This window comes from Sorex araneus, chromosome X, assembly GCF_027595985.1.
Source record: "Sorex araneus isolate mSorAra2 chromosome X, mSorAra2.pri, whole genome shotgun sequence".
NCBI lineage: Eukaryota > Metazoa > Chordata > Mammalia > Eulipotyphla > Soricidae > Sorex > Sorex araneus.
Genome location: NC_073313.1, coordinates 238141412 through 238159929, shown reverse-complemented (window position 1 = coordinate 238159929; position 18518 = coordinate 238141412). Strand labels below are relative to the sequence as shown.

The following is an 18518-nucleotide window of genomic DNA, read 5'->3' as shown; positions in this document are numbered from 1 at the left end:
TGATCAGTAGCTAGCAGAAGCAAAACTGGACTGCCTCCAAAATGCTAGTGGATCTGATTCACTATGGTTGAGATAACAGTCCTAGAAGTGCAATCCAATAACATTTGTATACTGCTTATCTGTTTCTCAATTTGTGTATCTCTACATTTCTAATTGTTCTGGGAAGCCTCTTTCTTATTCTATGTAATCTCAAAGATTCAAGTCTTCCTCCTTTGTTGTGAACCAAAAGCAAATAAATTGCTTCTTATTTGTTGACTTAGGATAAGAAAATCCAATGGACAACAAAAATAAAGAAGTATGGGCTTTAAAAGGTATAAGCCAGTACACATAGAATTGTGGTTGATGTTCAGTGCATTTTTGAGATCCTGTTAATACAACACCAGCAATAATTGAGAGGAGTTCAATATCACGATCAGTTCAAAGTCTGGCCCTAGGTAGACTGTTTCACTTTCAATGCCTCATTCTTTATTTTCTGCAAAGTGATGCTACTATTTGCCACACTTATCTCCCATGCATCTTTAAGATGAATGTCAGTAAATTACACTGAAGTTCTCAGATAAAAGGTGCTAAACAAAGAACCAGCTCCATTTTCCCCTGAAGCAAATTATTAAATCTATACATGTCATTATCTAATAGTATTAAGCAAGCACCCTAGAAGGACATGACATTGTGGTGGACATGGTACAAAGCATTAGACAAATAGAGTCCCATCTAAGAACTTAGAAGTGTTTACATATATGAATAAAACTGCTGTTAATATGTTTTATTAGTAATTTAGTATGAGTATGCAAATAGGTCCATTAGGAAATCTTTTGCATTTTATTAATTCAGCACTTAAATGACTATATTTCACCTTAAATACTAATGAAGTTAATTTATTAATGTGTATCTCCCGCTTTGGTGCCCGTGAAAGTTCTGTTTCAGCATGTCATTGTCCTTTAAAGTTAAGCCCATCTTTTTTTTCCACTGGACTTTTGTTCTGATCTGTTAACAAATCTAAAGCTCATTATCGAAGGAAAGTAATGAGATAAAGGGGTCTATTCTCCTTCAGTGCTCTTTCGTAATTCCCATTAACGTTAATGGGAATTGTGCACGCATATTAAGAGGAGAAGAGAACCCTAATTAAACAAATAAGCCTTCTGCTTGACACTCTATGTGATCATTTTTTATTGTAATAAGTCTAAGGAAATCATCTTGCTTTGGACAGTCATAAACACAGCTACAGAGAGTAATCAGGATTACATAGGGTAGGAGGGGAAGGCAATGCACAGCAATCAGATTTTTAAATGATTCTGAAAACAAGCTCCCTGAACATTTTTCTACTAATTAACTCCATCCAGGCCCCTCACCCCTCCATGAACACAAGCTCAAAAACAGACAGAATGATAAACAAACATTTGCAGACATGCTTGACAGCTGAAAAATAAAATTATTAAAGTCACCAAACCAACTCTGCATGCTGGGCACCACGGCAGCTCATTTGTCTTTGCACTAAGCCCATCAGAGGAGTGGCCCATCTGTCTCTGGGTCTTCTCTTAGTTAGAAAATAAACATCCACCGAACAACTCTACATTTGTTTGATCCAAATTTCATCTCTACTTTTGTAGTTAACCACACTTGCATTTACTCCCATGGGTTGGCCTATTCACATGAGAGCTCTCACACTCGCCTTTAGGTCCTCCTGTTCACAATCCATTCATATTCCGGGGCTAATTTTCCTCGAGGGTGCTTAGTTGACAATGAACCGAAGCTGGGATATACAATACATAAATACATAAATAGTATCAGCTATCACACCACTGGTTTTAATGGAAGTCAATATCTGTATATTACACTCTCCACTTTGCATTTCCATTATGGCCTTAACTCTGCTGGTCATAAAAAGGAACATTCTACGCCCAGGCCCATGATAGTAATAATGGGAGGGAAAAAAAGGGTCATTGCTCTTCCCAACTTGAATGAAAAATTAAAATTGCTAGGGCACTTAGCACAAAGGAAAATTGGCAAATTAACAAAATGAGGAAACAAAATATTCATGGCTCAAATTGCAAAAGAGAAAGTAAATAATTTAAGATGGACTTCGAGGTGAGAAAATTCAGTTACCAAAGAGACAAAAAAAAAAAAAAGAGGCCAAACTCAATTTCAATTTCAGCTTCTATTTCTGTCTCTCTGCTATCATGGGCAGCTGTACAGCAGGGAGGATGGCTGTACCACTGACAGCCTTTGACATGCAAAGTCATTCACTCATTTGCTTGTTTACTTACCAATTTGTTTTGTCACAGTCCTATATTTCTCTTAGGTTCAGTATCTACAACCTTTTTTTTTTCCATTGTGACCTGCATGGTTTTTTATTTTCCATGCATTTCTACATCCATCTTGAGACTGAATTAAAAACTTCAGCCTGCTTCAGATTTCATGTCTTATCTGAATTTTCATGTTTCAAACTGGTGTCTACTTCGTGAAGCTAAGCACATTAACTCTAGCCTATGGTTAGCCTTTTGCCTTTGGGGAAATGACTGTTAAAATTGGCCTGGATACATTAGCTAGGTTACCCCTTCCTACCCATAAAGTTGAAGAATACCCAGACATTTTACAGCCACTATCTGGAAAGAGGTAATGACAGACATGGCCATGTTACGTTTATTGTGCATGGGACCTCTAACGGCCGTTATGGGATCAAGGTAAAGAGGAGAAATGTATGACAGATGTCATGCTCTCTAGAGGTTTAAGTATTCAGGCTCTATTGAACCTAATTTAAAAATCAAGTCAAAATGTACCTTTATGGGTAATGTATTATAAAACAACTTCCAAGGCAGCTCATTGAAATGACTATGATTCATGTATTAAAGAACATGACATTCAAAGCCCATCTATATATTCTGACCTGAAATTTGTGAAGAAAACAAAAGAAAAAAGTGTTTCTCTTGTATTGAGTCTATTTTCTATTTGTATCAAGCAGTAGAAAATTGTGCCTTCTACTAGATGAAAATATAAGCATTAAAAATAGAAAGAGGTAGTGGAAAGTTTATAAAATAAAATAAACATGACAAAATGATTTTACCCATTTTAAAAATTTTATTATACAAGATTATCCAAGCTATAGAATTTTTTTTTAAAGAGCATGTCCACCCAAAACACAAAATAGCAATTAGAGGAAAAATTGAACATGGGAAATAGTAATCTGATGGTTGTTTATCTGGAGTGGCAGGGGGGCAAACAAGTGGACCCCAAGCAACCACTGTTCTCATAGTTTTGTATACATAACTTATTTAACATGAACTTCACAATGGCCTGGGGAGAGTGTGTTATTAACCCCCATGTACTGGTGCATAGACTGAGGCTCTGAGAGTGCAGGGTCTAGATTTTATTTGTTAATTTTTGGTTTGGGGGGGGGTCACACTCAGTGGTGCTTAGGAGTTACTCCTGGCTCTGTGCTCAGGGATCACTCATGGCAGGGCTTAGATGACATGGGATGCCAAGGATCAAATCCAGGTCAGCTGCATGCAAGGAAAGTAGTCCTACTTGCTGTACTACCATTTCAACCCCAAAGGGCAGATTTTAAAACAGGATCAAAGCATTACTTGGGTGGTGGTATCTGTTACTGGCAGGGAATGAATGAGACAGAGAGACAGAGACACACAGAGGGAGAGACAGAGACAGAGAAGAGAGAGAAGAGAAGAGAGAGGGGAGAGGGAGGAGAAGAGAGAGAGAAGAGAGAGACAGACTTAAGGGACACAGCAGTAGCAGCAGCAGCAGCAGTAGTAGTGTAGGATAACATTGGTTTGTCCCTTCTCCCATGCTGCAGGGAACTTAGATTTACTGGGTTACACCCATCACAGTTCTCTGTGTCTATCTTTAACTTCTTCTCTGTGCTTTGCTTCCCCTATCTGTTAATGACCTAATCCCCAAATCAGACCCTGTTTCTTGTAATGTCAGATCCTTCTAAAGACTCTGAATTTTAGCATCTATCAGTGAAATATTGCTTTTCTCTTTCCCTTATGTCCTTTGCATAGTTTACATTAGAGCAATGTCCTTTTTGTATAGACACAGGAAGTCAGTTAATACTATGCTTTTGTAACTTGGGAGTTAATTGACTCTGAGTAATATTTATTCCTGAGCATCTGTCATATTTACTGGACTTTGCCTCAATTGCCCTTAGTTTCTAGCACCCCAAAAGCAGGGTCCCGATGAATGGACTAGATAGACCCAGGGAAAGCTGTAAGCTACCCTGGTATCAAAACTGGACAGGCCAAGTGCCATAAAGCTTATAATAAATTAAGAGCATGGTCATGCACGAATTCTGTCATGACCCAAAGAGAAGTAGCTGGACAAGGACCCTGCTAGAGTTAGGAAGGACTAATTTGGCCTGAGGACTGGAGTCTGGGATCTATAGTGAGATGTCCCCAGGAGAGCCACCCTATAAGCTAAATATATCTCTTACTGTGTCCACACAAAATGACTAGAAAGATTATTATGGAGTAAATCTAAAAAGATTGTTTTGGACTAAGGAAAGGAGAAGTATGCCCTTACATGAAATTCCACCCTTGAGTTACCGATCTCTTAGCAGGAGGAGAACATTGTCTTAGAAGAGCTTCCCTGAAGGAAGGGGAAGGGTTTTACATGTGTTGATTGTGCCATCTGACCTGTGTGTAGTCGCTCCCCTCAACCTTGGAGGTTGGGCTCTTGACTAAGGCTTTGAGACTGGGCACAGGGACACTAGCCTGGGGAAAAGTAGGAGATGGCAATGAATGGAGTGTTAAGACTGGAATGGGATACTTAGTGAAATTGGAATAGGCACGCAGGAGAACGGAATAAATGGCAAATGATCACCAACCAGCATGGCAGACCTGTTCCCTCCTTCGTGCATCTGTTGGCAGTGGTTGCAGGCCAGGGTGGGGAAGCAGCTCAAGGCCAAAAAACACTAGTGGCTAGAGAGAGTCCACACCACACATTTTGTGAATACACAAGTAGTAGTAGTAGTAGTAGTAGTACTAGTAATAGTAGTAGTAGTAGTAGTAGTAGTAGTAGTAGTAGTAGCAGTAGTAGTAGTTAAAATTACAGTAGCTATATAGCAGTCCTGATATTTTTGACTGTGTATTTTGCCAAATCAGGACAGTGTTTAGGGACTATTCTAGGCTTTGTGCTCAAGATTCACTCTTGATGGTGCTCAGGGGATGCTATAGGATGGAACCAGTGTCAGGGTTCATAGTGCAGTTAACCGACTATAAAAGTAAGCACTTTAACTCATGTACAAACTCTCTGACCCCTGTCTTTTGTTTGTAAACAATTCATAGCAGAATGCTCATATATAGAGTAGCCCTAGTTTTGATAAAATATATAGCCTCTCTGGCCTGGAGCAATAGTACAGAGGGTAGGAAACTTGCCTTAAGTGTGACAGATCCAAGTTTGATCCCCAGCACTGAAATATGGTCCCCAAATCTAGTTAGGAATAATCACTGAGGTCACAGCCAGGAGTAAGCCTTCAGCACAACTGAATGTTGGCCAAAACCAAAGCAAAAATCCATATATATGTATCTTTCCTGTATTATTAGATAATACAAATATATATATTATTATAAAACAAATATATATCTTATTATGTATTATTATAAAATAAATAGTAAACATGTGCTTTAGTATTTCCAAACTTTAGAAAGACTTCATCACCCTAGATTCCAAAAATGCCATTGCAATATGGATTGTGATACAGGTTTTTCTTTTTAGAAACTGGAACATTGTATCTCTGAGTTCCACCTACATTAGCTGAGAAACAATTAAGACAATCCAACTAATGGACTCATTGGAACTGGGATGGATAAAGACAGCTGCAAACTAATTTCACAGTTTAAGCCATGTGGCCTGAGAATGTTTCCTTCAGGTATAATAGGGCTTTGTATACTAAAACATACGATTTGGGCTAGCTTTTTGTTACAGTTTTATTTGAAGTTGGTTTAAAAATAACCTTCCCATATTCACATGCTACATAACAAAAATAAGCAGGCATTAAGTGATTTGGCAGGGGAACCACAGTGTGCAAAGTTCTGATAAGGTATCTACTGGCAATTCAGTGTCATTGCGCAGATACATACTCACACTCTATAGGCTGCTGAGACAGTTAACGGAGGGTGAGATGATACCATCCCTTCAGACATGACCCTCTTCCTAACCCCCACTATAGTCTTAACTAATTCCTTTAAGTTAGTTGTTTATTCTTTTCTCTCCTCTCTGGAATGTAAATTCTACCAGAGAGATTGCCTGGATGTCTTGTTCAGCACCATAAAAAAACGGACTGTTGACTCCCTTGAGTTAAAATGCAGGATATTCTCCCAGAGGGATGCTAGGTAAACATCTCACCACTCCTCCAGAAATTCATCATTACAAGTATTTACATAGTTATAAAATTTTTTCTTGTTTTTGTTTTAAACTCCTCCCAAGGAAAGTCTTGAATCATTTTCCCTCCATTAAGATACACACACACAGATGATGCAAAAGCAGAGACTTCACTGTGGCTTGCCTAGCCCTGAGCACGATGTTTGATGCTCAGGGAGCCAATGGTAGAAAACATTGAGTGAAAAAAAATTAGTCTGCATGAAGTTGGCAAAGATCAGACATTTGATATGTGTTACTAATCAAAGGAGCATGAATAGACAAACTTCACAAGACAGAGATGAGCTGTCCAATGGCAGGTTTTGTACTTTGTTTTTTGTTTTCCATTGAAAAAATGAAGTTATTAGGGACAACCCCTTTGGGTACCAAATAACAGAGAAAAAGTGGTACTTGGTCAATGTCAAGTCTTTATACTCAGAGCTTGGAACAAGTTGAAAATTCAAAGACTTTAAATGAGTAGCGTATATCAAGAGGAGACAACAAAGCAACATATTTTAAACACAAGCATACAGAAAAATTCATTTTAAAGAAAATAGTATCAAGGGTTGGGGAATAGGTATAGGAGCTAAATCCATGCACCTGACCCCAGTTTGATCCCCAGCACCCAGAATACACTCATGAGAGTCTCCCAGAGCTCTCTGAAGCACCAAGTTTGCCTGCTGGTACCCTGAGCACCATGCAGGTGGTCTAGATGGTTCTTGACACAGCAGCACTACATCCTCAGGCCCTTGCTTTGAACCCCAGGCCAATTTGTCCAAGATTTATTGGGAGAAGCTTGGGTCCCCTTCACAGTATTTAAAAAGCAGCCCTCTCCTCTCCAAAGAATGCACAGATCTATAAAAGCAGTTAATAATTAAAAAATCAGAAACTTATTTCTGGGTTATCTATTCTAGAGAGGGCAAAATTTTCTTAGACAAAGGGCATTTATCCGCAGTACCAAAATATGCCTGCTGGACCCTAGGAAGGAGACTTGTCTACTGGAATTGTAGCCTCTGTTCATTTTTTTTTTCAGATTGGGTACCCAAATTAGAGTATAATGACCAAAGATATCACATAATAAACAAAACTAAGCACTCTGACCACCCCACTCCAAGTCTTTTTAAATAGAAAGCTGAAAAGTTGGTAGATTCTTATGCTGCAAATTTCCCAATGATAACCTGAGTTATTATTGAGTATAACTGAGTCATAGTTAGGTCAGACAGGGGGTAATTATATGACCAGCAAAACCTATGATACTGCAATTCTACTGAACATAAAGAATGTGTGAAGTAATGAGATGAACTCTAAAGTTTCCAAAAGGATTGGGAGAAGGCATCAAAAAATGGGGCAAAGAAATGAACAAAAACTTTCCCAAGGAAGAGATACAAATGGCCAAAAGGCACATGAAAAAGTGCTCTACATCACTAATCATCAGAGAGATGCAGATCAAAACAACCATGAGATACCACCTCACACCACAGAGATTAGCACACATCCAAAAGAACAAAAGCAACCACTGCTGGAAAGGATGTGGGGAGAAAGGGACCCTTCTACACTGCTGGTGGGAATGTCGACTGGTTCAGCCCTTTTGGAAAACGATATGGATGATTCTCAAAAAACTAGAGGTTGAGCTCCCATTTGACCCAGTAATACAACTGCTGGGAATATATCCCAGAGGAGCAAAAAAGTATAGTCGAAATGACATCTGCACTTATATGTTAATCGCAGCACTGTTTACAATAGCCAGAATCTGGAAAAAACTGGAGTGCCCTAGAACAGATGACTGGTTGAAGAAACTTTGGTACATCTATACAGTAGAATACTATGCAGCTGTTAGAAAAAATGAGGTCATGAAGTTTGCATATAAGTGGATCAGCATGGAAAGTATCATGCAAAGTGAAATGAGTCAGAAAGAGAGAGACAGACATAGAAAGATTGCACTCATCTGTGGAATATAGAATAATAGACTAGGAGTCTAACACCCAAGAATAGTAGAAATAAGTACCAGGAGGTCGACTCCATGGCTTGGAGGCTGGTCTCTCATTCTGGGCAACTCAGAGAAGGGAACACCAAGTAAAATGTGGTCGGAGGTCATGCAGGGGAAGGGTGACGTGTGCCGAATGTAGACTAGAGACTGAACACAATGGCCACTCAACACCTTTATTGCAAACCACAACACCTAATCAGAGAGAGAGAACAAAAGGGAATACCCTGCCATAGTGGCAGTGTGGGGTGGGGGGAGACAGGTCTGGGGAGGGTTGGAGGGATGCTGGGTTTACTGGTGGTGGAGAATGGGCACTGGTGAAGGGATGGGTTCTTGAATTTTGTATGGGGGAAACATGAGCACAATGATGTATGGATCTGTAACTGTACCCTCACAGTGATTCACTAATTAAAAAAAAAATTCAAAAAAATTTTTAAAAAAAGGATTGGAAGTAGGTAAAATAACCAATGAGTTCAGCTCGTTTACTACATATCATCACATAAATTGACCAGTTAATAGCAGAAACAAACAGGAGGCTTGCCTTTTTACAAGAGAGATCTACTGCTAACACATCCCTTCTGTCATGAAACATGGTTTGGTGAGGAAAAGGAGGCAGAATTTCGATCCCCACTGATGTTCTTGGCCAGGTGCCATTATACATGGTAGGACTGTACAACGCACATTAAAGCACTATGCTCAGGAGAGTATGAAATGCAAATCATGGGAAAATACATATTTAAATCACACATCTAACTCCTCAAGAACCTTAAAGCAATCAATTCTTTTTAAATAAGAAAGAAACTAAGTCAATAGCATCTGAGCAACAGACGAAAATTAAAGCAAAATCTGTTGACTAATGGTGACAGCTTTTGTGTTCCTTGCTGTTGAAAATGTGCATGTAGCAGCAACTCCAATATGCTCACAAACTTATATGCAAAACGCCTTGAAAAACAGTTGCTATTTTTACACCAAAGATAAAAATCAAACATCACCTATCATATCTTAATTTTGCTAACACAGTAAAAGAAAACAAAGTTAGTTGTCTCAACTACCTGGGCCCCATGATTTCTACCACAGGAAAATACGTCATATATTGGACTCAAAAGGAAGACTCAGCTATGTAGCATGGTTAATGGCATATAAACCCAATCAAGACAAATCATGTGACCTAAAATATCAAGTACGAGCTTCATTTGGTAATATTTCAAAATTGGGATCTGTGAAGCCCTAACAATTTTATACATATAGACTATTTCATTGATATTTATATATATTCTTTAATAACCTAAAGAGGAATCTTTTTACCTTAAAAATTACTATACTATTGTAGAAGTAGTAATCATCATTATAAAATACTATTAGTTTTCTCTTGATGTTGTAAAGTATTACCACAGAGTTAGTGACTTACACCATAGAATAGGCTAAAATGAAGGGGTTTACAGGCTGTCTTTCTTCCTGGAGCCTATCCAGAGAAAAAAAAACTCTGTCTCCTTGCCTTTTTCTATCATCCAGAGGCCACCCACATTGCTTGGATTGTGGCCTAATACTTTCATCTCAAAGCCAGCAACACTGAATTTTTCTGGACCTTCCTTCCATGGACACACCTTCATTTTAAAGATCCTTGAGCTTACTGTGGACTCACAGCAGGAGGTACAGTGCTCACCTATCTTAAAAGGTCAGATGATAAGAAACCCAAACTCTCCTTGGCCACACTGGATAGATATTCACAGGAACCAGAACTTGGACATGGCCATTGTTAGAGACTCATCACCCTGATGACCCATTGTTCACATTGAATGTTTATTACTTGCCAGGCACAGTTTTAAGCGTATAACACATAAGTACTAAAATTCTCATGATAAAAACAGACTCCACTTTTAGTCCCATTTTTCAGATGAGAAAATCAAGACAAAGACATGAACTTGTTCAACATCACTGAGAAAATGTAAAGAAGAGGAGTCAAGATTGAATGCCAATGTCCACAAGACAGAGTTTAAACTTTTAACCTCTATACTTCATAACGTCAAGGGTGATGCTCATTTATAAACATTGCAATTGCACATGGCATTATTATCAGCATGCTTAACTCACAGTCCATAAATTCTGGCAATTATAATAATTACCCAGTATAAGAGCACATTTGAATTCAAAATGTCAAATATAAAGACAGTGTCTATAGAGACCACAAAAATCAAACCCCTTTCTATTGAGAGACTTTTCCACTGATGCCACTCTTAGCTGTGTCCCTAAATATATCTATTTGGAATGTCAAAGCCCTTTTTTACTATTATTATTACACATATATTTTTTAGAGTACATGATATATATACACACACATATGTTCACATTATCAGACATCCAAATATGTGTGATTTTTCTCTCTCTTGAAAACTTAACATTCAATCACACATATTTCCAAATACATATCTTAAGAAAGATATTTTCTAGGGAGTTATAAGTGATCCCAAACTAGCTCGTGAGTTATTACTCTCATCTTTCACCTTCAGTCCTCAGGAAATCAGAGTAGAGATCGACAGAAAATTTTTCTTTGTAAAAGACACTATAGGAATAAAGGGTGTAGTAGAAAGTTATGTTTTCCTCCTCTTCCCACAATTAAGTGAGGGGTTACGTGAAAGCCACTTATGAGAAATGGAAAGGAATTGTATGAAAGAGTCATCCTATTTTAAAAACTCTGTCTGGTTGGTTATTCGCCACCATTCATGACCATTTTTAAGAGAACACTACAGTGTTCTTGGGAGAGTTTCGTGTGCGATTCCAGAGTTGAGGAGTCACAGAGGTAGGATTTGCCTCTGCCTTGGAGAAGACTGAGGATGTAAGGCTTTGGGGTATTTCTATGGCAAGTTGGTGAAAAGAAAGTAGCGAGAACAGGCTGTACATGGGTCACATGAAGGGGCAAGAGAAAAGTAATTCCAGAAAACCAAGCCAGACATGATAAAGATTAGGCTAAACACAACTCATGCTGATACCACCTCAGCAGCCCTACATGAGACTTCTTAGTCTGATAACTACAATCAGCACTACAGGACCCAAGTCGTACCACATTCTTAGGTCCTTGCATTGAACCATTGGCCCAGTTAGTTAAGAATCACTGGTAGTCCTTCTTCCATATGGCCCAATAATACTACTTCTTGAAAAGCTACCCCCAACACAAAAATAATAATTAGAAAGGATATACGCACGTCTATGGTCATTGTTGCATTTATACAATAACCAAGACATGGAAACAACCCAAATGCCCAACTACAGATGAAGAAGTTCTGTGATATACACAAAATAGAATACTATGCAGCTCTAAGAAAGAACAAAATCATGCGATTTTCAGGGACATAGATGGAAATAGAGGATATCATGCTGAGTAAAGTCAGTCAGAATAAAAGAGACAGACACAAAATAATCTTCTCAAAGATGCATAGCAAGGTAGCAATAAAGATCAGAAGGCAACATAATGTTGGTCTCAGGATTCTCAAAACTCAGAGCAAACATCAATGCCACATATCAGTGATAGGTACTGGAAGAAGATCCCTGAAAACTCCATCAAAGTGGCCCATAAAGAGGATTCCATGACACCCACATACAAATTAAGAAAAATTCCATCCCTATTTTCAAAATGCTCTTCCCTCCTTTGGGTTTCAAAGAGTGAATAATGGGAGAATGCAAAGCTCCTTCTTTCTACCACACTGTAGGTCTGTTCTTGGGGTTGAAGACCGAGGAGGGTCTGGGAGAAAGAAAGCTCAGACTAATATTAGATTTAATGACTTTGCCCTTGGAAAGAGGTGGCTTTAATACCCAAAAGGAATTAGTTAATGAGCTGGAGAACTGAGATTTCATCAAACTGGGGACAACTTTAGAGTATCTACAGAACATATTAGAAGGTGAATGAAGACAATAAATGGAGACGTCTTTTTTGGTTTTGCTTTTGTTTTTTCAGACTGTACCTTGTGAACCATGTCAAGGCAAGGACCTGACTACACAGAAGCATTGAGTTTATTATCCCACTGGGTTAGGAGAACAGGATTGCCAACTTCATTTTTGACCATCAGCAAAGTAAGATCCAGGGAAGTTAAGTCCTGGGTGTGACACCCAGCAGCTTGAATGTGGAAGGTGATGGATTCAGTGGAGGGTTGTGTGACTCCAGACTTAATGACACCTTCCCTATGCCACAACATCTCTATAGCGGTCAGTTTGACCTGACCACAGACTTGGCCATAGACAGGCCCAGAATCACCAGAGGAGGGGAGTGGGATCTACGTATCCTGTGTCCTCCAATTCAAAGTAGGTGTTTTTGTGTTGGAGAGACACTAGAGTTGGTAGGGCATTTGTTTTGCATATGGCCAACTGAGTTCAATCCTAGGTACCTGATATGGTCCTCCAAGTTCCATAGGAATGCTTTCTGAGCTCAGAGCCAGGAATAAGCCCTGAGCACTAGCTGGCGTGGCCTCCAAACAAACAAAAATAGTGTGTATTTTAGAGACAGTGGCTTAGACTGTCCTTGCTGTATATTTTCCTTATGCTCATGTAAGAAGCAAGTGCTGTGGTACCCAGGGAAGCAGGCTTTCCTTCTATTGCTACCACTTGCTGGCCTTCCTGTGAAAACAGATGTTGGACAGCTTCGCGTCACCCCCTTGAGCTCTAAGAGCCAACCCATAAAGCCTTTCTGTTTCTTCAGCAAAGGAAACAACCTGTTTGCAGTTCACATATTTGTTTCTGAATGCACAAGCATGAGTGATCTCATCAGGAGAAAGTAAAGGACAACACCAAACCACCTGTGCCTTCAGAACAGCGTCCTACCTCAGCATGGCGCTGAATCCCTTCAGCTTTGTCTTCCTTTCCGGATCTTCGTTTTCCTCTTTCTGCTTCTTCTGCTTGGCTTTCAGTTTGCTCTTCTCCTTCTTCTTCTCCTTCTCTTTCATCTTTTTGGCTTTCCGGGCCTTACTGTCCATGTCCTCTAGCTCGGAAGTCCCTTGAGGAACTGATTCATAGTTCAGAGCTCCTTGGCCGGACTGAGAGCTCTTATCAGACAGACTGTCTGTACAGAACACAAGATCAATACACATGGTCAGGGGCACTTATTGTTATTACAGCAAGAATGGCGGAAATGCAAAATAGGAATGAATAAAAGGGATGGGGGAATTCTACCCTACCATGTGGCTGACTTATACCCTTGGAAGAGACAACTGTCTAAAACAGGTTACTTGGAGAAGGTGTGATGCAGCTGCAGGGTCAAGGTGGGGGTGTGGGATAATTGCTTAGACTAGGATAAATGGTTGATATGTGGTAAAACACTGATCTCACTGAGAGTTGGCTTGTTAACCTTGATCAGCTCAGAAAGCCCCCATGCTGGGAAACAAACAAGGCAAGTTTGCTTCCAGAAGAGGTTTGGAGTACAAACATAACCCCTGCTTTGTACCCAATTAATGCAGTCAGTCCTCAGGTTGATGCTTCTGCTTCTAATGACTAGAATAAGAATGTCCAAACACGCATACTTAGTGTGCCTATCCCCGGGGTAGATGACAGTTGGTCCTTGTAGGAAAGTGAAGGAGAACAGTTCTTAAGTGTTTGCAATGTAAAATAAATTGCAGATTGTGTTATCCAATTCCATGTTCGTTAAGCCAAAGGGCAAAACATATCAGGAAAATGAATTACTTTTAATATCAAAAATATAATTGTGATCCTTAAACCATTTTTCTCTGTAGTTAATCACACATTCTTGCCCATGAGTCGCGGATATGACCAAGATGAAGAACCGTTTAAGGAAGCATGATAATTGCCTACCAGCTTCTAATTCTTCCGGCCCATCATAAGATTTGTCAATGGCTGCTCTGAAGCTCTCGTTGCAGCCTCGGCCACGAACCATGTGTGGCCGGGGTCTGTGGAAGGGAAGTTCATTCTTCCTAACTTCGGCCACTGCTGTCTGGAGGCTCTCCAAGGAACTGGACTTTTTCAAACCCAGAGTTGGACCAAAATCTTTGCCTGGAGATGCTGCAAAACAAAGGACCAAGCATTACTCTTTGGCTACTGAGGCAGAGTGGTATGGTGGAAAAACTTGTCACTTCTACCACACTTCTCTTTTGACATCTAAAAAAGAAGTTAAATGGATGGGGCTTAGGTTGAGATCCTGGTTCTGCCAATTTGTGCACCTTTAAGCAAGTGATTAATTTCTTTGAGCCTTAGTTTTCCTTTCTATAAATTTATTTTTAAATGATATGTGCCATATAGAGAAAAAAGTATGTATATATATGCAAATTATATGAATTTGAGAGGCTAAATGAATTGAAGAGATTATACACATATATATGAAAATGTGTCTATATACACCTATAGAGAAACAATTACAGACACAAACACATGGGCTCAAAAGGTCCCTAACATAGTCAGTGTTTTTCTTATAGTCCCTCTCCTTGGTACTCTCAGAGATCATTATCATTACCATTGTTTTCATTATTATTATGCAAGTTTTTTGCATGGAAACAAGAAGCACTACGTGATTATATTTTCTGAGACTTTGCCTTACTTGTGCAGCTATCAGTGTGGAATGAATTTAATGTATTTAGTCAACACATATAAAAGAAAAAAGAAAATACCTTGTTCAGTGTATGTTTTAATGAATTTCCATTTGGGCATCTAGAAAATGGGCAACTATTTAATATAATATAAAATACCTAAAAGAAAATAATAAAACCTGAGTGAACGTTAATCATTTGTTTTCAGGTATATAATATTTTTCATTAGTGCTATCTTCTTGTCCTATAGCTGCCCCCATGCACCCAGGCCTTGACCCCCTTTCCCACCCACAGCCAGGCTCCCATTTGTCTGTAATAGGATTAGGCTAGATAAATACCAGCAGCACAAGGATTATTTCAAAGTCCAAAGGAATTCTATCAGACTTCTTTTTCAAAAGGGTCAAAGCTCCTGATACTCTCCAGCAAAGAAGGAGATTATTGTCAAGGAGAGGTTACACTTGCATTTCTGGAAATAAAATACTTTACTTTTTTTCAATAGATACAGATTGAGTACAGATTAAATACCATGAATGTGAAGTTTCTACTTTAAGCATCAACACACTTGAGTTCAATAAAGTACACTCTCTTTTCTAACTATCACTTTGCTTTTGCTGTAGTCACCATAGAAAATCAACCTCTAGTTGTTTAACAAATTGTTAGGTAATACAAAGAATAAAGAAATAGTACAGCAAAGATCCAATTCATATATGCATATACAAAGTTAAATAATAGTACACAGATGACCTTCTCTGTACTCTGAGTACGCTAAAAATAATAAAACCAACAACAATAATGGTAACAGCTGACAACGCATGGAGTGCTTAGTCCTGTTCAAAGTGCCTTCTCTACATTAACCTTATTATAATTGTGACTATATTACCACCACAATGTTAGTTCCATTTTTCAAATGAGGAAACAGGAAGAATAGTGAAATAGCCCATCAACAGTAACATATTTTGTATCAGTAAGTACTGAAAATTGTCCTCAAGATGCCTAACTCCAATTTTTTCACTTTCCAATGCTTAAAGATGTACTTGGCTTCCCCCTCTACTTTATTATGATCGAATTATATAAAATGCACTGTACTTTCTCTATCTTTAAATAAGAATATTGGTCTGCCTTATCCCCAAGTCTGTTCAAGCAAACTTTTAAAAAATGGATGCTGTTTTATAGATAGAGCTTCCTCATTAATGTGTAGGACACAATTTTTCATTTTTCACAAAATACATGAAGATGATGATAAACATTGCAGTTTTATAGGTGACAGTGTGCCTTCAGTAACTGCATCAGAGATAGACTATGCAAAGCAAATTATAAAACATTTCAAGGACAAATTTCAGGTCTACTTGCAAGTCATAAATATCCAATATTCATTGCTACTAAATCCACAAAAAGGCATATTTTTTATATTCCCAGGAAGGATGGTAAATTGAAGGAACAGAAATTAATAAGATCATTTTGACAAGAAAGCATAAGGCAACATAGAGGCTTGAGTTACTGGAGCAATTGCAAAAGCTTTGGAGTTTATAAACAATATTTTACACTTTAACCCCTAGGGATATCTAAAAGAAAGTTTGATGGAAGCATGAGAACTATCTGAGAAAGCCTAGATCCTTGGTCAACAATAGTAGCCATATTTTATTTATTAATTGCCATTCAGCAGGTTGTATTAAATCCCAAATTGTGAGCGTGCACATCAACCTTCACAATAAATTCCAGGGGACATGAAAGTAAATAAATCATCCAAGATAAAGGCTTGCTATCGAAAAGAAGCTAACCTCAAACTCCACAAAAAGACATATCTGAGAAGAAATAAAATATATGGCTACAAATTCAAAGCTAACTGAACACCGAAGGAGTCAACTATTTTGTAGGATTTAAAGAGTGTGCAATGAACTCCTTTAGCATAAACAAAAGTAAACAAAATAAGAAGCATGTTGTTTTGGCAAAGTTGGCCAAAACAACAATCTAGCTTTATAGACTGAGTACATAGTAAAACGAAGCCCAAAGTGTGATGAAGTTCTAGGTCATAAATGTGCATATCTGGAGGTCTTCACAGTTAGACAATTTTCTATGTGTCCCTGGGGAGAAAGTGGGACACAGCAGAAGAGGATGTTAGAGAGAAAAACTGCAAACCGGGTAACTGCTTAGGACTTAACAGAAACACTGATATGACTGCAGTGAAAACTGACAGCACCATGACCAGAAACTCCCTAGTTTGTCTCTGTGTGTCCCAGGGCTTCTGACAGAAGATTAGGCTTAATACTCTGGTAAGAATTATTATGTGAACTGATGGATATTAGCATTAAATGTAAACAAAATGCTAATAATAATGTAACTTTGTAGCACTGTAGCACTGTCGTGTCCCGCTGTTCATTGATTTGCTCTAGCGGGCACCAGTAACATCTCCATTGTGAGACTTGTTAACTGTTTTTGGCATATCAACTACGACATGGGTAGCTTGCCAGGCTCTGCCATGCAGGGCGAGATACTCTTGGTAGCTTGCCAGGCTCTCTGGGAGGGATGGAGCAATCGAACCCTGGTCAGCTGTGTGCAAGGCAAACGCCCTACCACCTGTGCAATTGCTCCAGTCCAATGTAGCTTTACCATGTAAAAAAGGTATGCAATACCAAACAGTCTTATACTTAATCCCCAGTCTCTACCTACCCTTATCCTCAACAATTATAGATGAGGCTGACATTGCTTAGGAATTGAAACTTTTATTTTGTTTTGGGACTGCACTTGGTGGTGCTCAATGCTTACTCCTGGATTTGTGCTCAGAGGTCTCTTCCAGTGGTGCTCTATATAGTGGGGACTCTATGTGGTGCTGGGGATCAAACTGGGATCAGCTCTCTGCAAGTCAAACATCATTACCCTGTATTATCACTCTGGCCTAGGAATTGTAGCTTTTAGAATCCAAAGATTCAAGATTCACTGTTAGACTAATCACTTACACAAATCCTACTTTCTGGGCTCTCGCTGAAGATAGCCGAGGATTCTCTGAAGGGATAACAGAAAGTACCACTGTATCATTGTATCACTGTGTCACTGTCATCTCATTGCTTATCCATTTAATCAAATTCAAAACCTCAGTCCCTCTATCTCATGGAAGTCACTACCAAGTATGATGGTTTCTTATGCTTTCATATGTAACTGATATGATATTGGCTGTGGGTGATTTTAAACAACTTCCTGAGAGAATGATCTATGACTACCATATATTTTAGTCATGGGATGCGCTTTGTCCAAATTTGACCCTTTATTTGTCCCATTTTGAGCATCTATGGAATTAATATGAGTGATTAACTGATTTTCAGGTAGGTTAGGTTAGTTGAAAATTCTTCTAACCTTGAGTGGCAAGTCTTTATTTTTAACTTCAACCTTATTTAGTGAATATAATCTTTAATATCTTAAAAATTTTATCTTCTAGGGGCCGGAGTGATAGTATAGCAGGTAGGGCGTTTGCCTTGCATGTGGTCTACCTGGTCCCCTGCATCCCATATGGTCTCCCAAGCACGCCAGGAGTAATTCCTGAATGCAGAGTCAGGAGTAACCCCTGAGCATTACTGGGTGTGACCCCCCAAAAATCTTCCTATTAGAAATATGAGCTTGACATACACAAACTTGAAACAATTGATTCAATAGTT

The 18518-nt window shown here is 38.8% G+C and overlaps 1 protein-coding gene across 3 annotated transcripts in view; it reads right to left on the bottom strand.

Moving 5' to 3' along the window:
- Positions 1–18518, bottom strand: part of PARD3B (par-3 family cell polarity regulator beta) — a 1223953-nt gene that overhangs the window by 370134 nt on the left and 835301 nt on the right. For all 3 annotated transcript variants that reach the window (XM_012933501.2, XM_055122817.1, XM_055122818.1), the window contains 2 exons: positions 14144–14350; positions 13160–13397 (listed from right to left, as the gene is read on the bottom strand). In XM_012933501.2, the coding sequence (XP_012788955.2) occupies positions 13160–13397; positions 14144–14350 (445 nt within the window). The remainder of the gene's footprint in view (positions 1–13159; positions 13398–14143; positions 14351–18518) is intronic.